The sequence below is a fragment of the Rattus rattus genome, chromosome 4 (assembly GCF_011064425.1).
Source record: "Rattus rattus isolate New Zealand chromosome 4, Rrattus_CSIRO_v1, whole genome shotgun sequence".
In the NCBI taxonomy this organism is placed as follows: domain Eukaryota; kingdom Metazoa; phylum Chordata; class Mammalia; order Rodentia; family Muridae; genus Rattus; species Rattus rattus.
Window position 1 is genome coordinate 84765365 of NC_046157.1, and position 25943 is coordinate 84791307.

A 25943-nucleotide genomic window follows, 5' to 3' on the forward strand; every position below is an offset into this window, starting at 1 on the left:
GAGAGCCCTGGCGTGTCATGCTAAATTCTCACAAATCTAGGGTGGTGAAGCGTGCACTTAGGCTGAGGGATCGCAGATTCTCAGGCATGGTCTCTTCCTGCCCTTACTGCGTGATCCAGGACGGTCACATTGCCTGTCTAGGCGAGGTTCATTTGCATCTGTCAAGTGTGTGACAATTCCCAATGGCCCTCCCAATGCCTTCTGTACCGTGATAATATGTGACACTTTAATCTGAGGGTATAGTTTATGGAAGTATCATTTGTGAGATTTTTTTCTTCTGTCAAATTTTATCTATATCACTGTCCATAAAATTTTGATTTCCTTCAAATTTAGTCTTGTTTAAAGGGTTAGGGAGAGAGCCGATGTGAAGGAGAGAGAAGAATTAAAATGTTAATATTGAGTGAGTATGGGCCCCTCTAGCCCGCTCAGGACAGACACAAAAGACCTTGTTTCACTCCACCTTCAGCTTTCTGGCGGATGATGAAAAGCGAAAGTGATTATGTGAGCTCACTGGGCAAAAGCAGATTTTATAAATAATTGCCTGTCAGACGGTTCAAGATAGACAAACACACGGCAGGACCAACACAAACACAGAGCTGTCGTGTTCCTGAGAGAAATGTACGCCGAGTCTTCCTTCCCTGGGACTACGAGGAGAGTAGGTAGAATAACATGAAGGGGAAGAACAAAACCTTGCATTTTGTGCCTTGTGCAATTTTCAAATATATAATGTGGGGCAGAGAAGAGTTTTCAACAGGAAAAATCAGCCCCTGAAAATTTTAGCTCTTCTGTAAGCCTGGCAGATGGAAACCGAATACAGTAAGTGCTGCCATTTCCAGAGCAAGGATGTTTACTGCAGGGTTATAATTTTCCATGATTAGGGACGCCAAGGGGACTCAGGGAGGCGATAAAAAGAAAAAGCGTAATCATACTTTTTGATAGGCACCGGTGGGACATCAAAACCCTTCAGCAAAGTTTGATATTAAATATCTGCAATTTTTTTGTAACATGCACATCCTTTTTCCTGAAAATGGTTACTACACATCAGGTAAACCACAGCGGTGAACAGCATGGGACAGCAGGGCACAGCAGGGTATAGCTCACTGAGGCTCAGAACGGTTTGCTCACACAGAAAACTTCTGCTCGTTTCTCTCTCTTACAGAACACTTAGAGAATTAAAGACATAACTTCCTCCTTTATGATTCATATTTAACAGGAACTGTACCGTTGCATCTGCTGTATTTTTATTTGTTCCCAAGAGTTACCCGTCCTCATTTACTAGAGAAAACACAGATGCCAGAGGGCAGCTCGGCAGCTCCCAGCAAGCAGCACATCCACTGGAGTCCCCGTCAGGGGGAGAACTCTGGAGGGATTAGGATCCTCATGCCCCAATGTTTAACTGTGCTATGAAAGCCCATGGAAGCTGTGTGTGTGCGCGTGCGTGTGCATGTGTGTGTGCGCGCGTGTGTGCGTGAAGACGATCTCTTCAGTGACTGAGGTGATGGGAGAGGAGGGAAACAGGTGGCTTGTCCTACCAGGAGAATCTCTGATGCGTGTATGTTTATAAAGTAACCATGTTTCTAAAACACACACAGAGACAATCAACAGTGTTGGAGAGCACAGTTGGTGGGTCAGTGGGAAGGGTACACTGACTCATTTCAGTTTTGTCTCTTTTGTCCCAAATCTGAATCATAAAAATGCATCATATAAAATGCAGACTAAACACTGAGGAAAAAAAGTGCACAACACCGCTTTTAAGATTTATGAGCTGAGGGCAGCAAATCCATGCCAAATTCAAAATTCAAAATTGTGTGTTGTGCATTCTTGTCCACCTACACAGCATTCCCAACATCCTGCCATTAATTAGGCAAGGGCCCATTCAGTAAACAAGGCTGAGGAGCTGGGGCGAGCTGCAGTCAGGCGGGTGAGAGTCAGAAACAAAGCAGGCCACTCCCGAGGGCAGGAGAAGGTAAAATCTTATTTTATTTTCAGTCAGGACAGAGAAGAATGGCCTCGGTGAGCCACTCCCTCTTCAAGGCAGGCACAGCCATGGTCCCCTCAGCAGGCCAGGAAAGCCGTCCCACTCCTTCGGTAGGCACTCTGTCAAAGACAAAGAAATCTGCAATGAATTATCACATCAAGTCGCACAAGGAGAGGAGGCAGAGGCTTTCTTCCTGTTTTGTAGACTTCTGGCTACAAGCTAATAGGGCGCTTAATATGAATATTTCTGGTGGCACAGCTATAGCGACCATTCTGTCTATTAAAGTCAATGTGGTTAACAAGTGGTTAGGGAGTCTATTTTGGGGAAGTGGGTGATATGCAAATAAGGCATCCCATTTTGTCCTGTTAATGGATTGGGGTTGGTTCGGCCAAGGAAGATGTGCTGGGTCTGTTTGTCCTTTGGAAACATGTGTTCTCGATTCACCGTGCTCGGCAGTCTGTTCTAACTAAGCATTGTAATAGTCTATAAATTACTGACTCATTACTGTCTTCCCAGGCCTAATTTATAATCTGGAGTGGAAGGCTGTGGGAACAGACACTAGCGAGGCCTTCCTCCTCTTGGCAGGATGGCGATCTCAGAGGCACGCTGCACAGTCCTGATGGTATGGAAAGTCCCATCTGTAGACGCACAGTGAGGCAGATGTGCAGATGATCACGGCAGGTAAACTGTTGCTTTCCAAACCGGACACTGGTTGAAGTAACACAATGTATTCCAGCTAAAGAAGGCAACGCCCACCTTTCATCTCCTGCTATTTTGGAGAGGGAAGGCCTGGCCGAGGGTAGCCTTCCTGACTGTGTAAAGTCTTACTTGTGACAAAGCGAATCATGGCTAAAAGCCAGGACTGAAAATGAAAGTCCCTCCCTGACATCATTTACACGGCAACAGTCACATTCATACTTTTAATTCACGCCTTCAGTTTTTTGATGTATTTTTAGAAAAATGTAAAAATGTTAAAAAACAAAACAACTCCTATTAGGACCTCTTGCTCCTCTCAAGCCAGCAACCCCAGGGCTAGTCTGGAGCCTGTCACATCCAGCCATCTTGGAGGGCATTCACAGAGGCAGAGAACAAGACAGCTGAGTGCGGGTCCCTGTGCATGGCTGAGCTGCCTAAGAACCAGGATGAGAGTTAAATTCTGAAAATCAGCAAGGAGCCAAGAAAAGAAGGAAGCAAGATGTACCTTCAATCCCCTCCAGTGCAGGGATGGGAACAGGGGACCAGAAAGTGCTGGCAACTCTCGGTACAGCTCTGGCCCAAGAAGGAGCTCATAAAATGAGTCTCTAACCTGTCCCCAAACCTAACCTGCCACAGCGGCATAATGCCAGATGCCATTGTACCTCGGGGCCAGGAGCCAGGCCCTGATACCATAAGAGGACTTGGGATGCTGTGTCCTTTATTGGGTGGAAGACAGTCCTTCCAGGTCTTGTGGCTTCAGGGGCCACAGCCAGTGACAGTCACAAGTCTGAGACCATGTTTGCTTGATTCATGGCACCCAGTTGAGGTCTTCCTTTCAACCAACAGCACTGGGACTGAGGCTGCTGCTGCAAACTTCTGGCTTTGTCTGCACCTGCCCATCGCATTTAGGAAGGTTCGAGCTCACTGCATAGCTCCAGGGATGCAGCTGCCAGCAGCCCAGCCTCTAGCACTTCTGTGTATGCACAGATGAGACTAGGGTAGTATGCTTTCCCAGCCTGCAGCCTGCTCCTAGCTACCACGGGCAGCTCACATGCATGTCTTGCAGGCATCGAGCTGTGGCTATCAATGTTTCCAGTCTTGTCTCTAGCTGAGCATTCTCCATGATGCAACCTGAGGACGAGCCCATCTATGTCTTATGCTTTAGTAGGGCAGACACTAAGGCCACATATCTTAGACTACTGTGCTCAGCCTATGGGCTCTAGTGAACGTCTCCGTCACGTCTCGTGCCCCCAGACATGCAGATACATGAGCTATAAGCCCAAATGCTACCTGCACATCCATGGGAGACCTGGACAATTTTTTCCACAGCCCATGGACTTGGGGCCATAGCTGGTGACAAAACCTGTGATGTTATGTATGTCCTTTGGAACCAGGAGGTGGTCCATGGCTCTGTGAAACTGGACAACAGAGCTATTAGTTACATTCCCCAAATCATGCAGGGCCTAAGGTAGGTCTCGTTTGTGTTGTACACTCTTGAGCCCATCGATGCCAGTGTTACCTATAGTTATCCTATGGGACTTGGGGAAACTCACAAGCTGTGGCATCTCCCACACCCATCCTGAGAGTCCGTCATATACTATGACTTGGGGACTCTGGAAATTGACATCCCAAACATTGATGTCTCTTGTGATTCCCCCAGGTACATATTCCATACCATTACAGTTGTGCCAATGGCCACCACAAGCCCTGGTACCAGACATGCTTGATTCTGCAAGGTCTGAAGACACACACCATTGGAAGCCTAAGTTTATTGCTATGCCTTACAACCATGTTCATGAAATGTTTTATGAACAGTTACAGTTTAGACTATGGATGACAGCAAAGACAAAGACATGACAGATGTTTTGAGCTCCGCTGTGACCAGACTCATAGCTCTTGTTATAAACAACCACCCAAGTGCCAACCTAACCGGCATCTGAGAGCCTGTTTAAATGAGAAACAGCAAAACCGAATTTCAAAACTTCCTAGGACAGCTATTTCATAAAACCTGGAGAGGCAAATGTAAAGCCAGATGCACAGACATCAGTGTACAATGCTGATAACATGACAGGAAGCAGGGTTCTTCACAACAGATTTCAGTTCACAGGAAATCTACAACAAGCAGCTAAAATATTCAAATTTAATGGCCCTAAGTAAACTCATTGAGAAAATGAATACTGATAAATACTATGAATGAGAAATTCACAAAGGCACAGAAATTATGAAAGAGAACTGCTGGAAAATTTGGAGCTAAAATTTTAATCAGTGAAATTAAAGCTAGAATAGAAAACTTACATAAAAGAATAAGCAGAAGAAAGATTTCTAACTCTAGAATTAACTTAGCTCAAAAAATGAAGCAAAACAGATGGAGAAAGCCCACAGAACTTATAGAGCACGCTTATGTGAACTATGTATTGCACTATGAACTATGTACTATGAACTATGAAGTATGAACTCTAGTACAGGAGTTTCATAAAGTGAGAAGCATGGTAAACCATGAAAGTCTATCACTGGGGAATAGCTAGAAAGGACCCAAATCTTCAAGGAGATATGGTCATTCACATGTAAGAAGCTCAAAGGACCCTAACTTGCATTTAAAGAAAACAGATTTTCAATCAAAACTTGTATCGGGCAGAAGGCTGAAAGTTCACAACCAAGAGAAACCTGACATTCAGCAGAGAAAAGCGTCAAGCCATTTTAAAGGGAAACCCACTAACACTTGCAGCAGAACTGTTGTAGCTCAGAAGAGGGTAGGGTGCCATATGTAAAACATGGAGGGAAAAATAGGAACCCTGCCAAACTAAGAATATTATACCCACCAAAATTATCCGCAGAAATGGAAACTTTAAGAATTCACCATTATCAGATCAGCCTTACAAGAAACCCTGAAGGATAGACGATAACAAAGGGGCTATAACTACCACATGAACCTAGTAATATTCGAGGCTGGAGAGACAGCTCAGGGATTAAGGGTTCTCTGCTCTTACAGGACCTGCATTCACTTCCCAGCATCCATGTCAGGCAGCTCATAACAACCTTTAATTCCAGTCCTAGGGATCTGATGCCCTTTTCTAGCCTCCAAGAGAACTGCATGCACATAGAAGAGAGAATCAAACCAGTGTGACAGAATCCACCCAACCATACATAACCAGAAAGAGGTTAGAAAAGAACAATTTATAACTCCCCAAACCCAGAATACAACCAGAAATAAATAAATAAATAAAAGGAGAAATTTCATGCTGACTAATACTATTCAAGATGACAAATGGGTTAAGTTCACCAAAAGTCACGGAATAATGAATGGATTAAAGAATACCAGAGCCAACTCTACACTGCCCACAGGAAATTCACTTCACTGTTAGAGGAAGACTTGGGGAAAGATATACCAAAACTATGAGACAACTTGGCAAGAGTTGCTATATCACTAGAACAAAGCAGACTTTAAATAAAAAAAATACTGCTAAAAGTTAAAAAAGGTCCTTATATATTGGTGAAAGGATCAATTCAGCCAGAATTGTCCATTTAAATACATTTTTACCTAATCTGGCATTCCTCAAGTATATAAGGGAAATATTAATTATAAAGGAAGAGATAGACTCTAGTACAATACTAGCTGAGGAATCCACCAGTCCACCTTTGTCAATGGGCAGAAGATGAAAGCTTTAAAAACTTAAAAAAAATTTTGTGTATATGAACGTTTTGCCTGTATGTATGTATATGTGTATGAATGTTTTGCCTGTATGTATGTATATGCACCTTGAGTATGTTTTTCTGCCCTTTGAGTCTAGGAGAATGTTATAGATGGTTATGAGCTGCTATATGGGCGCTGAGAACTGAACCCCAGGTCTTCTGCACACATGGAAAGTGTTCTTAGTCACTGAGTAGTCTTCCCTGCTCCTCCACAAGGAAGCATGCTGGGTGGACCATATTGTAAAGTACATGGACCTAACAGACATTTACAGAACATTACGGAGGAGGCAGAATTCACATTCTTCTCATCAGTACTTGGAAACCCTCCAGGAACGATCACACCTGGATTGTTGAGTCACCGATGAGTCCCAAGAACTTAACATAAACGTGCAATCATACTATCGGCTTAGATTACAATAGATCAGAACTATGAATCACCAAGAATGACGTACACAGCAGACAGTAACCAATGAATGTACTGGAGGAGCCGTAGGGGAACGGACACGTCGGAAGCATATGAACATGATAACACGCCAAGGGTGGGAGATGTGATTGACCAGGGACGTCCATAGTGAATTCCTACGTCAGAACAACAGGGATGCCTCAGAGATACCTCAAGGACTCAGAGAAACAAGAGCACAAAACCTCCAAACTTGGGAGGAAGGAAGGGAGGAAGGAAGGGAGGAAGGGAGGGAGGAAGGAGGAAGGGAGGGAGGGAGGGAGGAAGGAAGGAAGGAAGGAAGGAAGGAAGGAAGGAAGGAAGGAAGGAAGGAAAGAAAAAAGGAAGGAGAGGGAGGGCAGGAGGAATGGAAGAAAGGAGGGAGAGAGGAAGGAAGGGAGAGAAGGAAGGAGGGAGGGAAGGGAAGGAAGGAAGGAAGGAAGGAGGAGGAAGGAAGGGTGGAGGGAGGAAGGAAGGGAGGGAGGAGGAAGGCAGGAAGAAGGAGGAAGGAGGAAGGAAGGGAAGGGAGGAGAAGGAAGGGAGGGAGGAAGGCAGGGGAGGGAGGAGGGAGGAAGGAAGGGAAGGAGGAGGAAGGGGAGGAAGGGAGGAGAGGGAAGGGAGGGAGAAGGAAGGAAGGAAGGGAGAAGGAAGGGGAAGGAGGGAAGGAGGAAGGAAGGAAGGAGGAAGGGGAGGAAGGAAGGAAGGAAGGGAAGGGGGAGGGAGGGAAAGGAAAGGGAGGAGAAGGAAGGGAGGGAGGAAGGAAGGGAAGGAATAGGGAAGGAAGAAGGAGGAGGAAGGAGGAAGGGGAAGGGAGGGAGGAAGGAGGGAGAAGGAAGGAGAAGGAGGAAGGAAGGGGAGGGGAGGGGAGGGAGAAGGAGGGAGGAAGGAGGAAGGAAGGGAGGAAGGGAGGAAGGAGGAAGGAAGGGAGGAAGTGAAGGAAGGAGAGGGAGGGAAGGAGGAGGAAGGGAGGGAGGAGGGAGGAAGGAAGGAAGGGAGTGGAAGGAGGAGGAAGGGGAGGAAGGAAGGAAGGGAGGGAGGGAGGAAGGGAGGGAGGAAGGAAGGGAGGGAGGAAGGGAGGAGGGAAGATCAGAGTAAAAATTATGGAGAACATTGTTACCCAGAGTGACATACAGACTGCACATAATTCCTACCAAATCCTCAACAACTTTCTTCACAGAAATGGAAAAGAAACCATTCTAAGCTTCATTCCTCATTCTCTCCATGAGCTCCTTCAACTCCATCTGTGCTGGAGGCAGAGAATTTCTGGATTGAAGACCCTGGCAAAGACTAGAACGCTCTGAGTCTGCCTTCTAAAGTTGCTGGAGAAGTGCTCACTAATTGTGGGGAGCCACGGGAAACTGCAGACAGAGAACTGTCCTATAATATAAGCCAGGGCCTCAACCTTGATAGTGCCCTGAGCTATGATGCCTCCAAGAGGCCTATGGGAGAGTGACACTTTCAGCTCCTGACTGACATTTTACAAGCACAATGGCAGCCCGCTAATGTAACTGCATACTTGAAATTAGAGGGAGGCATGGGGACCTGTAGGGAAGAGAAGCAGGATTTTCCTACAGGAGAATGGCTGGAATGGTCTCTGCTTGGGAAGGGAGGCTCAGTGGGAGACAGTTTATCTGAGAAATGGCCAGGTTTAACCTTTCCCAGAGGGTGGGATGGTCTTTAAGTGCTGCAAAGGAGCCTTTTCAGAGATCATCCCACTTTCACAGCTGGCTTCTCACCACTGCTTACAGTTCATAGGCCTTAAGGAACACCCCCAGGAGCCACGGCTGAGGGGAAAGACTTCTGTGAGTTATTTTCTAGTTCAAGGGGACAAAGGAGCATGTGGACTCAGCAAAGGGTAAGTCAGCCAGCCAATTCCCCAGGGTCCCCTGCCCAGAACACCACTCTGGGCTTTTGATGTGTGATGGATGGGTGCAGCCTGTGGAAGGGAAGCATGGGAAGATCCCAGACTTGGCATCTTTTCCTGTAAAGGAAGCAACTCTACAGGAAGACGGAGGAAGACAGCACATCTCTGTGTCATCAGTGGATTTCATGTATTTGTGCTGTGAATGTAGAAACTAAATTTAAACACAGCCTGGTGAAGAAGCCTTCCAATATACACATTCTCATGAAAGGCTTTGTGGCCCACTTTCTTCTGTCGCAACCTAGGAGTGAGTGCCAGGCCCACATCTTTTACACTTTCCTGGTTACATATATATTTCCTGGTTATACATCCCCCCCCCCACACACAAGCCAACTTGCTGCTCCCTGCTCTCCACCCTGTGAGCTCCACTTCCGTCCAGCTGCTCTCAATGGCCACTTGCTACTCTGTGGATCTGTTGAAAGGCTCAAACGTTTTAGCATTTCTCAGCATTAGCGGCAAAGATGACAATGATAAGAAAAAGCTGCACTTTTAAATTTCTGGTTGTTTCTATACTTTTTAAATCTGAGAATGCAGCTGATTCCCAGTTTCGGACATTAGCCAGTTTCTTTCACCTGCACTCAACGAACAGTCCCTGAATGTTAGCCTCTCTAGAGAGGCAGACACAGATTCCACACACTACCACGAGTGTTTCAGAAGCCATACTTCCAGAATAGTACCTTGTTTTGTTATCTGTACATGGATAAGCTAATGAAAACACTATGTCCAAGTTGGTTTACTTCTGTTTTTCATGGGCTATACCAAAAGCTTACCCCACAAGTCCAACACACTCTGCTGAGTATGTTGTGTGCGCCGGGCATTCGGTGACTCTGCATCTTGAGATCACGGCCTGCCCTCCCTCTCCCTCGCTCAGACTCTGATTTAATTTTACCCTCCCTTACCCTGATTTCTCCTTTTCAAACTTTTCATACTAATTCTATTCAAACTAATTCTATTGTCCCAGGCCCCAAGCCCACTAATACAAGCCTACCAAGGGCGGCTTGGGTTCTACTGAGTTCCTATACATTTGCCTGCTCTGATGGTAGCTGACTTTACTGAGCTCTGCTGGGTGTGCTGGGTGGAAAGACACAGAGAAAATGGAGACAGAGATAACTGGTGTCCCTGTGTTTCCAAATGCACATCAATGCTTTCACTACCACAAAGAAAATGTGTGAAAAAGAGCTGTTCTCACAGGAGAAAAGGAGAAAACAAGTGGCCTTTTGTTTGCTTTTAATCTAAATAATATTTAATTTTATATTAAAAATATGAAAAAACATGAGATTTTTATATTCTTAAAAAATAGAAGGAAAAAATAAAAAAATGTGGGAATACATGGTTTATATATGGTTTACTTTCATGTCCAGATCTAACTTGAGCTTTACCACAAACAAGTTGAAAGGGTCTCATATTTTAGAACTGTATGACTAGTGAGTGGTAGATTTAGGATTTAAAGCAGGGTGCCCATATTCTTTTTCTATTCCACGTTCTTACATTAAAACAAAATATCTCCCCCCACCCCACCAATCTGGCATAATTTATTCTATTTGGATTACTCTTGACACAGAATAAGCTCAATTCTTGTTAAACATGACTCAGGGAATAAATTACGATATAAAGTCCATCAGGCTGATACAATGTTTCAGTGTGCAGGGAGGGGTGTTGGAGGCCAAGTACGGTTAGCTTGGAGGCGTTCAGAACCACAGCGTACTTGTCAGTCTATGATGAAGAATATTATGTAAAAGCTACAACTGATCACTTGAGATGCGAAATAAACGAATGAACAAACAAGCAAGCACACAAACAGATCTTCAAAGTTTGACAATGTATGGGTTGGAGGGAGGGCTCAGTCAGTAAAACAGTTGGGCCTGGTAGTCTGCCCTCCTAACTTCAGTCCTGGGAATCAGAGACAGGCAGATCCCTGGGGTCTTGTCTCCTTGATGAATTCTCAGCTACTGTAGGCTACTTAGTGAGCTCTAGGCTAGTGAGAAACCTATCTCAACACACACACACACACACACACACACACACACACACACACACACACACAAAGACACACACACACACAAAGACACACACACACACACACACCACACACAGAGGGGGGGGGGGTGGAGAAGAGGGTTAGAATACTTAGTTAGGGTCTAGGGTGATTTAGAAGTACCCTGGGCCTTTGGAGGTAAAGCAAGGGCTGCAGAGGTTGTAGTATGACTACATCATTAATAGGACCTTAAGATTCTTTGTCCTTAAATAGCTGCCCTTGGAATTTGTTGTGATCATGCGACAGACAGTATTTCTCAGTGAATAACCTAAAATCTGATGAACGCAGTCCTCACAGAACAGCTTCTCCCCAGACAAACTGGTGGTTCCCTCTGTGTAATGTTTCTTCCGTGAAGTTGACTACAGACTACTTGCAGTGTTTCCTTCCCAGTGCTGAGACACCACCCGGAAGAGACCCAGCTAGGTCACTAGCTACAACATGTTTAATACCATAGACAAACACATTTGGAAAGTCAGCCCATGAAACTAAGTTGAATAAACCCTTTGCAAGCAGCTAGAAGGCACAATAGTTGGCATTAAGTGATATCTTTGTGAATTTGTATAGCCCAATTTTCAACAGACGAAGACAGTAATGCCCAAAGGGAGTAACCCATTCATGGCGATGTAGGGAGAGCCTGGGGGACCTTGACCTAGACTGGGGCTTTTCATAGACATTTCTGACTCTACCCAGAGCCATGTATTTGTCCTTAACAGGGAAAACAGATGTAGGAAAAGAAAGTTTTGTATTATTTTTGTTTCTTGTTTTTGGTCAAGAGCTTTTGTGAGTGGAAAAAAAGCAGAGGGAGTAGGGGATGGGACTTGATGCCTAAATATTACAGCAAAGCAGTTGGAAGCTTCTGTCCCATTCCTGACTCTTATATAGGATAGATTTAGTGCTTGGAGGGCCATTCCAGCCTTGAGTACTATAAGGAATAATTTTGATAAATGAATGAAATATCCAAACAGCTATCATTGAGTAGAGAGTTGTTTGGTTTCCATGGATATGTGGGTTTTCTGTTGCTTTTGTTGTTATTGAAATCTAGCCTTACTCCATGGTGATCTGATAGGATGATTGGGACTATTTCAATCTTCTTGTATCTGTTGAGGCTTGTTTTGAGACAGATTACATGGCCAATTTTGGAGAAGGTACCATGAGATGCTGAGAAGAAGGTATATTGTTTTGTTTTAGGATGAAGTATTCTGTATATATCTGTTAAATCCATTTGGTTCATAACGTTTATTAGTTTTACTGTGTCTCGGTTTAGTTTCTGTTTCAATGACCTGTCTATTGGTGAGAGTGGGATGTTGAAGTCTCCCACTATTATTGTGTGGTATTCAATGTGTGCTTTGAGCTTTAGTAACATTTCTTTTATGAATATAGGTGCCCATGCATTTGGGCACAGATGTTCAGAATTGAGAATTTCTCATGTTGGATTTTTATCCATCTCATTTGATAACTTTTGGTTGAAAGCCTATTTTATTGGATATCAGAATGACAACTTCTGCTTGTTTCTTGGGACCATGTGCTTGGAAAACTGTTTTCCAGCTTTTTACTCTGAGGTAGTGTCTGCCTTTGTCATTGAGGTGTGTTTCTTGTATGCAGCAAAATGCTGAATCCTGCTTGTATATTCAGCCTGTTAGCTTATGTCTTTTTTTTGGGGAATTTAGTCCATTGATGTTGAGAGATGTTAAGGACAGATGATTGTTAGTTCCTGTTATGTTTGTTGTTGTAGGTGGTATTATGTGTATGTGATTCTCTCCTTTTGGTTTTGTTATGGGATGCTTACTTTCTTGTTTTTTTCTTTGGTGTAAGGTTTTTTCTCCTTGTGTTGGAGTTTTCCTTCTAGAATCCTCTGTAGGGCTGTATTGGTAGATAGGTATTATTTAAATTTGTTTTTGTCCTGGAATATTGTGGTTTCTCCATCTAAGATGACTGAGAGTTTTGCCAGTTATAGTAGCCTAGGCTGGCATTTGTGTTCTCTTCGGGTCTGCATGACCTCTAGTCCAGGCTCTTCTGGCTTTTAGTGTCTCTGTTGAGAAGTCTGGTGTAATTCTGATAGGTCTGCCTTTATATGTTACTTGGCCTAAGATAAAATTGGATGAGGTTACTGCTGTTGATGTGTGCATCTTTAGGACATTTGAGTCAACTATATGGTTCTTGTCAAGTCTTATCAGGGCTGTGCCTGGAACCTGACTCAAGGTTAGACATTGGCCAGTTGGGCTCAATACAAGTGACACAACAAGAAGGTTTGGATTATACTCCCACTAAATGTAGGATAAACTTTATGCCACAGAAAGCTGCCATGGACAGTCTGCTGAGTCCTCACTTCACAGTGGTGAGACTGGCTATACAGCCTTGCATGGCTCTGCTGGGAAGGAATATTAGGGATGCAGTGGTTTGAACTGGGGCTATGAAGGTGGGTACTTTCCTGAATTTTACAAGTAAATGTGTCACGGGTGAACTGAATTGGTTTCCTCTCTGCCTCCCTGAACTCCCACTCTCTACCCTGAGCATGCTGTTTGTTCACCAGCCTTCTCCTTTAAAACACCCTCTTCATTCAGTTTTTAGTATTTACGTTAATGGTTTAGTAAGCCTAGAAATGTGTGTTCATGATGTTTCCATAGAGAAACTCGTGCTTGCCTCCATTGCCTTCCCTCTGCCCCTCACGTTGGTTCTCTTACCCGCCCCTACATTTATATATTATCTAGATTTTGTATAAGAGAGAAAAACATACAGTGCTTGTCTAAGACTAGCTTCTTTGGCTTAGCAGGATCTTCAGAGTTCCACCCATTTCCCACAATTGACTGATGTCTGAACCAAACTATACCATGCATATACATGCTGGTGTGAACCAGCCTTTTCTGTCTCTCTCTCTGGCAGCAGTACTGGAGACTATATCAAATTGTGTCAAACTCTAGAAAGACTGCCTCAAATCCTCAGCACCTCTATGTACTCAGACTCACTCATGCCCCTGTGGTTTGCTGCATTCAACCTCTGAGTCCCTTCCCAGTCCCTATATTTGCCTAAGGAGATAACTGTCCTGACAGCATATTGCTTCGCTTTAATACAAAAATCTTTGAAGCTCCGGGCCTTTGTATCAAAGCAATGTAATAGTTCCTCAAAAGATAAAACATACCCCCTTTCTCTGCTGCTCTGTGTCTGTGTGTGGCCAAGAGATGTAATTATAATGAATGAAACTGAATGGTGGCCCGAGAGTCTTAAAATCAAAGTGGAAATCATGGCTGAATTTCATTAGCAAGCTTAAATACAAATAGGCACAGCTTGTTTGCAACACTGCCATGTGACTTTTCTCCTCTTGATAATTACATTCCAACTCAGATATTTCAGAAAACCTAACCTGAACCATATGATGGATCATTTTGTAAATGTGCAAAGCTCTTCATTAAATGTTTCCCCCTTCTAGAGTTCCCTCATGTTTTAGATACACTGTGAAAAGCCATAGCAGCACCTGGTCAGACAGCATAGCCTTGAATAAGAGCAGCAGAGGAGTGTGCCCTTTAAATAGGAGGTCTTCTTTGGCTAGCAAAATGGAGGAAAAAGATATAGCATTAAAACCTATTCTACTGCAAGTACTCAGGGGCTTGTACCTAGAAGACTTGTCTGCCTGTCTGACTCTGGAGATAAGTCTCACTATATATAACCCAGGTTGGCCTCAGACCATTCTTCTGTGTCAGTCTCCCAAGCTGGGGTCACGAGTGAGTGCTACCATGCAGTGCCATTCTGTGGGGTTGTGTTCTGTGTCTCAGAGTCTTACTTTAGTGGGTGCTTGAGATACTGCTGAGTTACTTTGGCCTCTAAATACAAAAATCGCTAAATGTAGTAATTGTAAATTATCATTTCTAATTGCCCAAGACATTTCAAATAACATAAGAGATATGTTAGTTTTTTTGTTATCATCCTTATTAAGCAAAATAATTAAGTGGCTGATATAACCCATATTGTCTTTTAGATTAGAACTAAAAGATTTTTTGTAAATGTCAACTTTAGCAATTTCATGGGTGAAAAAGTATATAATTCCCAAGTAAACATTACTTCCATAATATGGTTTAAACTTAAATACTTTAAAAGTTAAAAATTAATGCCAGTAGCATGAAGTCTTTTTTCAGCTAACTTTTAAATAAGCAAGACACAGAGGTCTACTGCTATCCTGAGCAGCACACAGGGCTAGAATATATGTAAACAGCATCAAACTGCCAGGGGCTATTAGAGACAACAGGAGCTGGCTAAGCTGAACCAATCATGAATTCTCATCTCCCCTAACTTATCAATTTGCTTGCCTGAAGGCACAGAATTGCTATTTAATTTATCTTTCTGTGTTCCAGGTATAACCAATGCTTAGGGGCTAATCAAATCCAGCAGCACATCAAAAAGATCTCCAATGGAAATGGTGTCAACCCAGTGCTATAAGAGCTATTTGGCACATGTAGCCAACAAAAAGTAACACATTACATTAAAAGAATGAAGATAAAAATCATTCTGTTGAATACAGAAAAATATTTAATAAAATTTAACACCCTTTCATGGTAAGAAGAAAGGAGGCATAGAAGTGTCACAATTCATCAAATAAGGACTGAATATGAAAGGGCCACAGCCAACACCGTGACAGCAGCAGTCAAACAAGCGTGGGCAGCCACAGCACTCTCATCAGTGTACGACCACAGGGCTTAGGAGGAAACACACACCGAGGATGTGAACATAGGAAAGGAGGATGTTAAATGGGATGTTTACAGACGGTGTGATCCTGTACGTGCATGATCCTAAATATGTCACAAAAATTTTTGTGAATTGATAAATTCACTAAAATAGCAAGATGCAAAATGAATATATAAAAATAGTTTTACTAGTGATTTTCTGGGTAAGAAATCTTGAAAGCAATTCCATTCACAATAGAATAAAATATTAATGGGGTTGGGGATTTAGCTCAGTGGTAGAGCGCTTGCCTAGCAAGCGCAAAGCCCTGGGTTCGGTCCCCAGCTCCGAAAAAAAAATATTAAAATACTGGGGAAGAAAGTTAACAAAGTCCTTTATAATATAAATTACAAAACCCAGCAATAGAAATCAAAGGCAGCAAAGACAGAAAGCGCTCCCGCGCACGTGCTGGAAGAATCAACGGTTAAAATGTCCAGTAACCAAAATAATTTCAGATTTGATTTCATCCCTCTTCTTCACAGAACTGTAAAAATAATCCTAAAACTCATATGCAAACACAAAAGACACTAAAGAGCCAAAGGAAGCTTGAGAAAAAGTGTAATATTTGATTTCAAGGTATACTGCAGAGTCATAGTACGCAAACCAGCAAGAAATTGGCATAAAACAGATAAAAACACTAATGGAAAACCTAGAAACAAATCTGCACATCCACGCCAACAGATTCTTGACAAAGGTGTCCAAAGCATACACTGGAGAAAAGGTTGCTTATTTAATAAGCGGTCCTGGAAAAATGGGGTAGCCACATGCAGAAGAATGAAACTTGATCTTAACCATTCACCCTCTATTGAAATGAACTCAAAATATATCTAAACTCTTGATGAAAATGAAGTCTAGCTAGTTCTAGCAAGATGGGTGGAGTGGGAAGACATCACGCTAAGCAAGATAAGGTAGACCTGGCATGCTAGATGCTGTCCCTCTGCTGACACCCGAGAGACAGTCAAAAAGAGGCAGTATTATTCTGGCTGGTCTTTTGAGAAGATTTGGTCCATCATGGCAGAGGGTTCCCCAGAACTGCGTTCCTTACCTCAGCTTTAGCTGGCTTTTCCCACTTCCTTCTTTTGTTCCAACTGAACATTCCCAGTGGGATTATGTTGCTTACATTCAGGGAGCCCCTCATATAGTCAATCTCAGACATACTCTGAGGTATGTTCTACTAGTCTCTTAAAATACTTAAGAGTATATCTATAGGAATAACTGCTTGCCAATGGTTGATACCAACTTCATTGAACAGCAAATAAATAATAATTCTAGTTCTTAAACAGTTTTGGAGATAATGACCACCATTAGGGTACAAGAATGCTCTAGGTTAAACTCTGAGGACAAGCTTGGTTTACTTTATTCTTAAATAATTATCCATGGTGAACGCATATTACATCCAAGACTCCAACTGAGAATGTTTGCACCGGAAAGGCTATGACAGTCACCTAAGAAACGGTCACATTATACAAGACATCTACTACTTGTGCTGAAACACTGCTGTAGGGCCCAGCATGCATCTGTACGTTAATTGAAACTATTTCCTTGCACTGATTTGAAAACTGAATAAAACACTGTGGACTGACAATCCCATGCCTTGGCATTGTCTTTGCCCAGAGTCAGATGTTCTGGAAGCACTGGGGACATATTCTTTTAACCTGCAAATATCACACCCTTATGTTTCTCTAACATTTAGATCAACAGAATTCACCATGGGCATTTACAATTTGCCTTAGCTATTTTTGAAGCTTTACCTCCAAAATATTATAAACCAAAGTTTCCTATGGTATGAGAACTTACTTAGGATAGATCTCATGTTAAATGACTAAATATTCTGACATATAAAACCTTCTCAAGACAGATATAGCATCTATGGGAACCTACAATACAGTATAGTAGGAAAGTGCTCACTTCTTTAGGTTCTGTGTAAATTTTACAATATAGGCTTTGGGGCCCACATTAATTAAATTCTCGCACAGGACTAGATCCCATTGTCACAAAATAATTTAAGTCAACTGTTTACCAATCATATTGTTTGAAAGATAGCAAGGAGGTTTAGATTCTAAGGAATAAATGGTCCATTACACTTGTACTTTTAATAGAGCTAACTCTCTAATGAATGATTTCATTAGTTAACAACAGATTGTTAGAAGGCCTAGGCCTAGAATTTGATACCAATTCTAGAGAGAGTTGGCCAAAGCTGACTGATCTTGATCATGAACTGTCTGATCTTGGAAGATTGGAAGAATTCTCCCTTTCTGCAGTCTGCTTGTGCAGACTTCAAATGAAGCAGAAACAGTTCTCCACAAAGTGCACCCAGGCTGGACAGTCTCCACCCGAGAGTGACTCAAGGAGCAACTTCAACCAGGTAGCCAAGGAAGTTTTACAAATGAACATGTCGGTGCCTCTCCAGACCATTTGTTGGTGGCAGTGATGGGCAGACTAGTCCCTCTACTCACAGGACCAGCTGGTCGCCTGTGACCGCAGCCAGCATCTTGTCACCAGAGCTGTGGTAGGTGAGAGGAGGTGTGAGCTCTCATGCACACACAGCTGCCAGGAGAAAAGATGGAAGGACTAAAAAAAAATGTAAAGAAATATAGTATTTCAGTCAAAGTCTGAACATTTATAAAAGTGGGTTTGGTCTCCATATAATAAAAATATTTATCCAAGAAACTCCTGGTCGGGTGTGAACATCCTACTTCTAGTGAGATTTTGTTTGGCAAAGGGCTGCAGAAGAGTGGAAGCTAATACAGAGCATGTCTATAAACAAATTTATTTAGTTAGTACAGACGGACACACTCACTAGAGGATTTCAGCAATTACGTGTGTAAAACTATTTCCTACCGTGGTTTCCTTTGGTGATTCTGCTAGTTTACTCAATCTAGGCCATTTTCATGCACTGACTGTTCTATCTTTAGTAACTCACGTGGAAATGAACATGTGGAGACTCGGTCTTCTTTCCAATTCAGATAAGCATAAATATTAGGAGACAGTAAAAGTTAGGCTTTTAGTGAAGAAAAAAAATGAAGGTTGCAATATCTTAAAACACAATGTAATTTAACTTTGGAACAATTCAGGCCCGGATATGGAAGTATTTAGTAAAATTCGAGACTGAGTAAGAATCAAGTATGCACATTTACATTTTACATTTGTACTTTTGATTAAAATTATAATAAGATTTAATAAAATTTAAAACAGTTATGAATCATATTGGCCATGTCCCAGAGCATGGGTGGGCCCTCCTAGGAGAGGATGGGAGGATTCTGCTATTGGGATCCTCCTGTCCCCGCCCCATTACAGGCTTGAGATTACAGGCTCATGCTAATGTGCCCAGCTTTTAGCTGGGTGCTGGGATCTAAACTCAGGTCCTCTTGCTTATGTGCTTTGACCTTTCAGGCCATCTTCCTAGTCTCTTGGCTCTTTTTATCCCAAGATCCTATTCAGAGCTCTTTTAGCCATGGGTGCTCGATCAGTTCTTTCAGGGAGAAACATGGAGGGCTTTAGGAACTCTGGGGAACAACAGGCATTGAGTCAAGCCTTATGAAAATAACTTGGGTTTAGGAAGAATGCAAAAAGAGTTCTATAAGTATCTGGCACCAGTTTACTGACAATGCAGTTGCAATTGTGAGTCATATTGCAATGGACCTGAGATTATTTTGATCCAAGGAGAGGAATGGAGGAGGGCATGGGGGAGCCATTGAAAAGTAGGCTGTGAGCTAGTAAATAACCTTCCACCATGTTCATGCAAGAAACTCCAGTTAAACTCTCTCTCCTATGCAGACATGAACATGTGGGAACTTACTGGAAAGGAGGTTTTCAAAGGAAAAGGGAGAGAAGATGAAAGAGGATAAGAGGGTGGAAAGCTAAAACCCCCAATACACATGCATGAAACTGGGAAAAATAAATTAATACATGCCCACTGACTTTAGAAAAGAAACACATTGTTTGGTAGGAGGGAATTATTACCTAGGTATATTGTGGCCATCCAAATGACAGGTGGGCCAGGTAAACTAAAAAGTATTCATATTGTTTAGAGATATTAAGAAATAAAAGCCCAATCTTGTGACAGATATAGCAGTGAGTTCCTTTAGAAAGACACGAGTCAGGGCTGCAGAGAGAGCCTAGTGGTTACGAGTCCTTGCTGTTCTTGTAAGAGGACCTGAGTGTGGATGGGGCACTCACATCTATGACTCACGCTGCCTGTGAGCCTACTTCCAGGGGATCCCATGCCCGCTGGCCTCTATGGGCACTTATACACATGGTACACATATGTAGTCATGCACACACATAAACAATAAATGTTAAACAGACATTCTTGGTAGCATCAAATTATAATTTGTTTTAATCAGGGCTCCAAATGATATATTTAGAGAAGCCAAAATGAAAACACCAGACAGACAAAAACAATGGTGTCTTCATTCTGATGAAAGGAGGACAGCTGCAAACCCCAAGTAACTCAGTCTCAGTGATGAAAGCCCGACATTTCCTCCAAAGGTTAGAGATAAAGTAAGGATGCCACTCTCACCTCTCCTAATTCACCCCATGGGTACCCCATGTCACATCTCTGCGTTCACCATCAATGCAAAGATACCTGTTCTTACCTCTGCAAGTTCAACATCAGCACTAGTGAAAGAAGACAAAGAAACAGAAATGAACCACGAAAATTAGAAATGCTGAAACAAAGCTGCTTCAGTTTAGATACAATTGTTTACTTAAAGACGCCACCAAAACGCTAGTTCTAACCAATTAGAACTAATGAGTTTAGTAAGGTTATAGGATACAAAGTCAACAGGAGAAAAAGAACATTTTAAACACTATCGTAGCAATGAGTGAAAGAAATGAAAATGTATAAATCACAAGGGCATGGAAAACACAACTCTGGGAGATTTCACTACAGTATGTGTAAGGTGTACACAGCCAGAGTCCTCAAGCCAAGGCTGAAAGACTGAAGAGCTGAGAGATGATGGGCTTCACAATCATTCCTTTCTAAATTTCAGCAGCTTTCCTGAAAAAGAGAGGCCAGATGATTGACTATGTGAAGGAGAGTGACAGGAAGACAAGGACTGAGAGAGAGACTGAGCAAAGAGTAAAATGGAAGGGGCAACAGGATCTGATTGGAAAGATAATAAAATATTAAAGCAATGAAGTCAATGTGGGGCTGGCATGTATACAGGACAGGAGGTCAATGGACTAAGCTAGAGACCATAAAACTGTACACACAAGTCATGAGAAATTATGGTCTTTCAAAACACAGTGGTGGGACAGCTGGACACTCATACGCACAGAACGAGGCTTTTTGTAACCATCTACTGTATCCGACTACTGAGTAGAAATGAATAGTAGACCAAACATGAGCACAAAGTTTCTAGAAGATAACACTTTTCTAGTTGAAAACCTTTGTGAACAATAATAAGTAGTTTCATTGCTAATGCACCCACAGAAAACAAGATAAACTGGACTGCTTTAACATGGAGAATTTAAGAGCTGGGGTGACCAGAAGCCAAGGACCTACATGCCATGAGTGAAGCTCTGGGTTGACAAACAGCACTGAGAACAAAAACAAACTTAAGGGAAATGAAAATGTGTCTGCATGAAGATTTATATACAAATGTGCACATGATTTATGCAAATTTCACTTAGAATTGACAATTCCTGGATATACCTCAAAATGTCCATTATAGAAACAAAATGTTGCATATCCCAGAATAGAGTGCTTTGATAATAAACCTAAATGGACTACAGTGTGTGTAAAGATGGTGAGTTACAATAGGTTGTGCTAGAAAGAAGTCAGGGTCAGGAGTGCACACGTGTGGTCCCATCTGGACGGCATTCTAGCAAAGGGAGCACAGTAAGAACAGACAACGGATCAGGGCTCACAGGGCTGGAGATGCTGTGGGGAAGACAGACTTTTGCAGTAATAAGGGAAACACCCAGTGTCAACTGTGACAGCGGTTTTAGCTGTCACTGCAAATTTATACATTTGTCAATGCACTGTCAAATAAACATTTGTCAAAACATCAAATTATATACTTAACTTAAAAGAGTGACTAGGATCAAATGTAAATTACACCTTAGTAAAGTGAAACAAAAATAATGTGGGTTTGGGGGATGGCCAGCATTTACACATTATAAGCAGAATGTTGGGACTTGATAGTCCCAGAAAGTGGAAAACAATACTTAGTGTCTAAGGCGTTGGTCATCTACCTGACAGTACATTGTGTTTTTGTTCAAAAGGTTCACTTGAGTAGAAAAATTATATGGAAAGAGTTACTTAAGACTTGGGTGAATGTGTACGTCATCACACAATCAGTCTAATAATTTTGCCATGCATTTACTGAATGCCATTTGCTAGGCACTATGGTGGAAAACATACCCAAGGCATAAGATAGAGTGTCCTGGGATTCACAGCATAGTAGGTCACATGTGAGCACAGAATGGAATCAATGATTTCTCTCTCTGTCTCTCTCTCCCCCTCCCTCCCGTCTTTCTCTCTATTTATTTTTGAGACAGGGTCTCACTATATAGTTCTGGCTGTCCTGGGATTTGCTGTGGAGACAAAGCTGGCCTTGAATTCACAGAGACCCTCCTAAGGGCTGGAATCACAGGCATGTGACTCCCCACTGGCTGGGATCAACTCTGAGCTGTCTTATGGAGTGTCTGAAATCAAATCATAGGGACCTGCTGCTTGAGAGGCGAGTGAGAGGCCTGCTATGGAACTCCATCTTGGACCTCCAGTCCCTTTCCTCATCACTCTCCAGAGCTGGTCTTTCCACAAACCTAGTCACCATCAATGCGCTGAAGGCAATCTGCTGCCCGGGTACCACAACCCAGATCAGCATCACAGAAATACTCCAGGAAACAAGAGTTGTGAAAACCACACTTGCACTCTTGTTTACAAATGTCTGATGCCAGACAGCCCAGCCTCCAGCTATTCCAGTAGCTAAATCGATTTCTAAATAGAAACTTCGTAATTATGGAATATTTGAAAAACCTGCTATATTTCCTTGTCCTGTTCTGATGAGCCAAGGTCAAAGGCTTCTATTATTACTGCAGGTCTCTGGGTCTCAGTGCCACTCTATTAGATACACATCTACCCCTAGCTGTCGCTCTGTGCCACAGTTCACCTTTACAGACTCCCCCCAGCCAAGTGAGTTATCCCAACTGTGGCTGGTGAGGCATTAGAGGCACTTGGGGAGTTAAAAATTACCCTAAGGCCCACATGGCATCCTACATGATGCTTAGGCAGGGCGCAGAACCACCAATTTTGGTTAAAAATATTAAACTACTACCATTTATCTTCAGGTCCATTCCAGGCTTAATTCTTTGTTGGCTTTATTTATAAGTAAAATATGATAGTAACATTCTGTGTATATTTGTGTGATCTCTGCAACTGTTGTTTGCTTGTCTTTGTCTAGGACTGGGGAGTGAACCTTTGGCCTAAAGCATGCTTGGCAAGTGCCCTACCATCAAACTACACCTCTAGCCTGCAACCAGCCTTTGCAACCTAGGGCTTTCCTGTGAGCTACCTTATAAGGGAGCCCCCTTTCTCAAGGATTGGGAGATATCAAGGGTGTCCTGATTGCTTAGCTTTTGAAACATTTCAGCTGGCACCAACAGTCACACACTTATGTGCTTAGTCCCACAGTGGTTTGCTGACAAGGCTCTTCCAAAGGCTCATCCCATATGAGACTTGGCGAATGTCTGGGAAGCAGGTGGGGTTACTACCTTGATTTTAAGTGAGCCAAGTGTGGCTCAGAAGGGGTGGCTGACTTATTTAAATCTCACAGACACAGTGAGCTGGGACGCAGAGCCAGTCTCACGAACACCCAAGCCTGCTGTTCCCATTGCTTCAGTCCACACCCCTGTATCCTCAGGGATGCACAGGAACTCAGGACACTGATTGGTTTACTTTAGTGTTTCTGGGACAGGGCTTTACTGTGTAGTCCAGGTTGTACTGGAGCTCACAATTCTTCCGTCTCTGACTCTCCCATGCTGCAATTATAGGCATGTGCTCGCATGCCTGGCTTTCTTTAGAAGGTCATTTTAGTGTAAACAACTGAAACGAATGATACCTTGTGAGTAACTTCAACTCAACTAAGGCATAACTGACACCCTGGATATCACGCATGGGAAGGGTTTAATGTGCTTTAATGAGGTGCCTGGGAAATGACTTGTTGAATGAATCAGTACAAAATTGTACCATATTTGTTGCATTCCAGTGGGCATGAGCCCTCCAAATGAACCTCAATTGCTACCTTGGTTTGATCCACCTCTAACTGAAATAATCTAGAGGAACGGCTAGAGCATGTAACTAAGTATTCAAGGTGAATTCATCTTTAAATCAGACAAGAATAGACTCATGGACAACACACACAGACACTGTCCTGTGTTCTTCCTGTCTGGCAGAATCATCTCAGGCAGTAACTATATATGCACAGGAGAAAATATTAACTGAAAACAGCTCACAAGGCCTCTGTATGAAATGAGAAACACTGGCCAAGAAGAAATAAAGGCGCAGATGGGGGCTGAGCAGAGCTGGGTGCTTCACAGTGGCACATGCATGAAGGCCAGTGCACCGTGATGGCGAGGTGTTTAGCTGGGGAGAAGATATGTCTATACATCTGTAATGATGCTCTTAGCAGGCCTGGCCCACGGCCCCGCTGCTGACATCTGGAACAATGCATAGATGCTACTTCTTGGACTGTGGAGTCTTAGAAGTTACAGAGTGGATCTGAGGCCAAGAGTTGGTCAGAGAGGACGAATGGAGTCTGGGAACCAAAATGCTAGTTAATGGAAGGCCAACTTCCAAGAAACAGAATTTTAAAGTTAAAAATTGCTCAAGTAAGAATACACTTGGGCTCAGATTAAATTTTAACCAATAAACGATTTAAGGAGGCCTAGGGGATAGTCTCATTACTGAAAACTAAAAACTTAAATAAAATAAACAGAAAATTGTTTGACTCATAGCCTCTTCCCTCTCCTATTTTTTTCCCCTTTCTGATTCATTCAGTTTCTTTAAGTCTCCCAGAAAGTCCCTGGGGAGATTTTAGAGGGACACACACATCTTGACATATATTAGGCAGGTCAAATCCAGATGTATGTTTTTTAAATTAAGATGGCTTATTTAAAGCAATAAGAAGCTGCCACAGAATAGCCAAAATTATAGATATTAGAGATGGGAAAGACCCATTAGATCATCAAGTCTGTCCCTCAGGGCTAGTGCTGGAGAAGCAATCGAAATAAAATGACCCACCCTCTCCGACTGCTCTCTGTGGCTGGAAGACAAAAAGCTCTTGAGAAAGCAGGAATGAATTTTGGAAGGTATGACTAAATACTGAACTTCTTTTTTCAGTTATGTGGCTCTTTGCCAGGAGAATCTGAGGCTATTTTGTTCTGGGTCTTCATGTCCTTTATCAGATATGAATCAATAAATCAATTAATGGACATTATGAATGTAAAGATGCAGATGGTAGGTCTGTATCTCTATAGATCACATCTCATATGTGCAGCTGTATCTATCTCATGGCGTTCCGTTCCTTCCGTCATAGGTAACTTTATTTATATTCACAGCAAGTTACTGGCTCATGCAGACACACATTCAGGTTATGGTTGACAGTTGTTGGTGTGGAAAATGCATCCTTGGGACCAACCAAGTCTTTTGTGGAAACTCAAGACAATATGGCTGTTGGTCACAGACAGGTGATACATATAGACATGAACTTAGCCCTTGTGAAAAAAGTTTAAATACACAACCATGTGGAGACCAGAGGAAGAGTGTTGTCTTGAGCTTTACCTGATAGCTTCAATAATTTCAATAATTTTAAATACTTGTAAACAATGCTTTTTAGGTAAATGTTTTGAAACATCTGTAGATGACATTTACCTAAACACGGGAGTGGAATAGAGCCAAATTAGCTAAAGAACGTTGAACTGGCTGAATGACCTGGAAGTGGATTTGCTCAGTAGTAAACAGGTACTCTTAGAGCACCCTTTCTCAACCTGTGGGTCTCGACCCTTTGGGGATCACATATCAGAGATCCTGCATATCAGTTATTTACATTAGGACTCAGAAAAAATTATAGTTATGATGTAGCAATGAAATAATGTTATGGTTGGGGGTCACCACTCCATGAGGAACTGTCTTAAAGGGCTGCAGCATCAGGAAGGATAACAACAGCTGTCTTGGAAGGACTCACGTGATTGACAGTATCAACCAGCCTTGGGCTGCTGGACCACTGCATGTATGGCTGGCAGTGTAGACAGTCACACAATTATGGAGAAATGAATTTAATCTCAAATTGACTGATAAAGCGGCTCATTCTCTGAGAAGAAATGTAACTTCTTTATCAAAGATCCATCCTCTACAGAACAAAGTCTCCTTGAAGGAATTAGGGGAAAAACTTCCCTAATGCCTTCTAAATAGATTTTTAGTTCTTACTATTGGAATTAAAGTTTGAGAAATGGGCTAGAGTGACGC

The 25943-nt window shown here is 42.6% G+C and overlaps 1 protein-coding gene across 3 annotated transcripts in view; it reads right to left on the reverse strand.

Annotated features, from left to right (window-relative positions):
• Positions 1–829: 829 nt before the first annotated feature.
• The window catches only part of Supt3h (SPT3 homolog, SAGA and STAGA complex component), a 326190-nt gene continuing 301076 nt past the window's right edge, over positions 830–25943 (reverse strand). For 2 of the 3 annotated variants that reach the window (XM_032900679.1, XM_032900678.1), the window contains exon 12: positions 830–2116. In XM_032900679.1, coding sequence (XP_032756570.1) covers positions 2030–2116 — 87 coding nt within the window. In that variant the 3' untranslated portion in view covers positions 830–2029. The remainder of the gene's footprint in view (positions 2117–25943) is intronic. The other variant, XM_032900680.1, reaches the window with a different exon arrangement.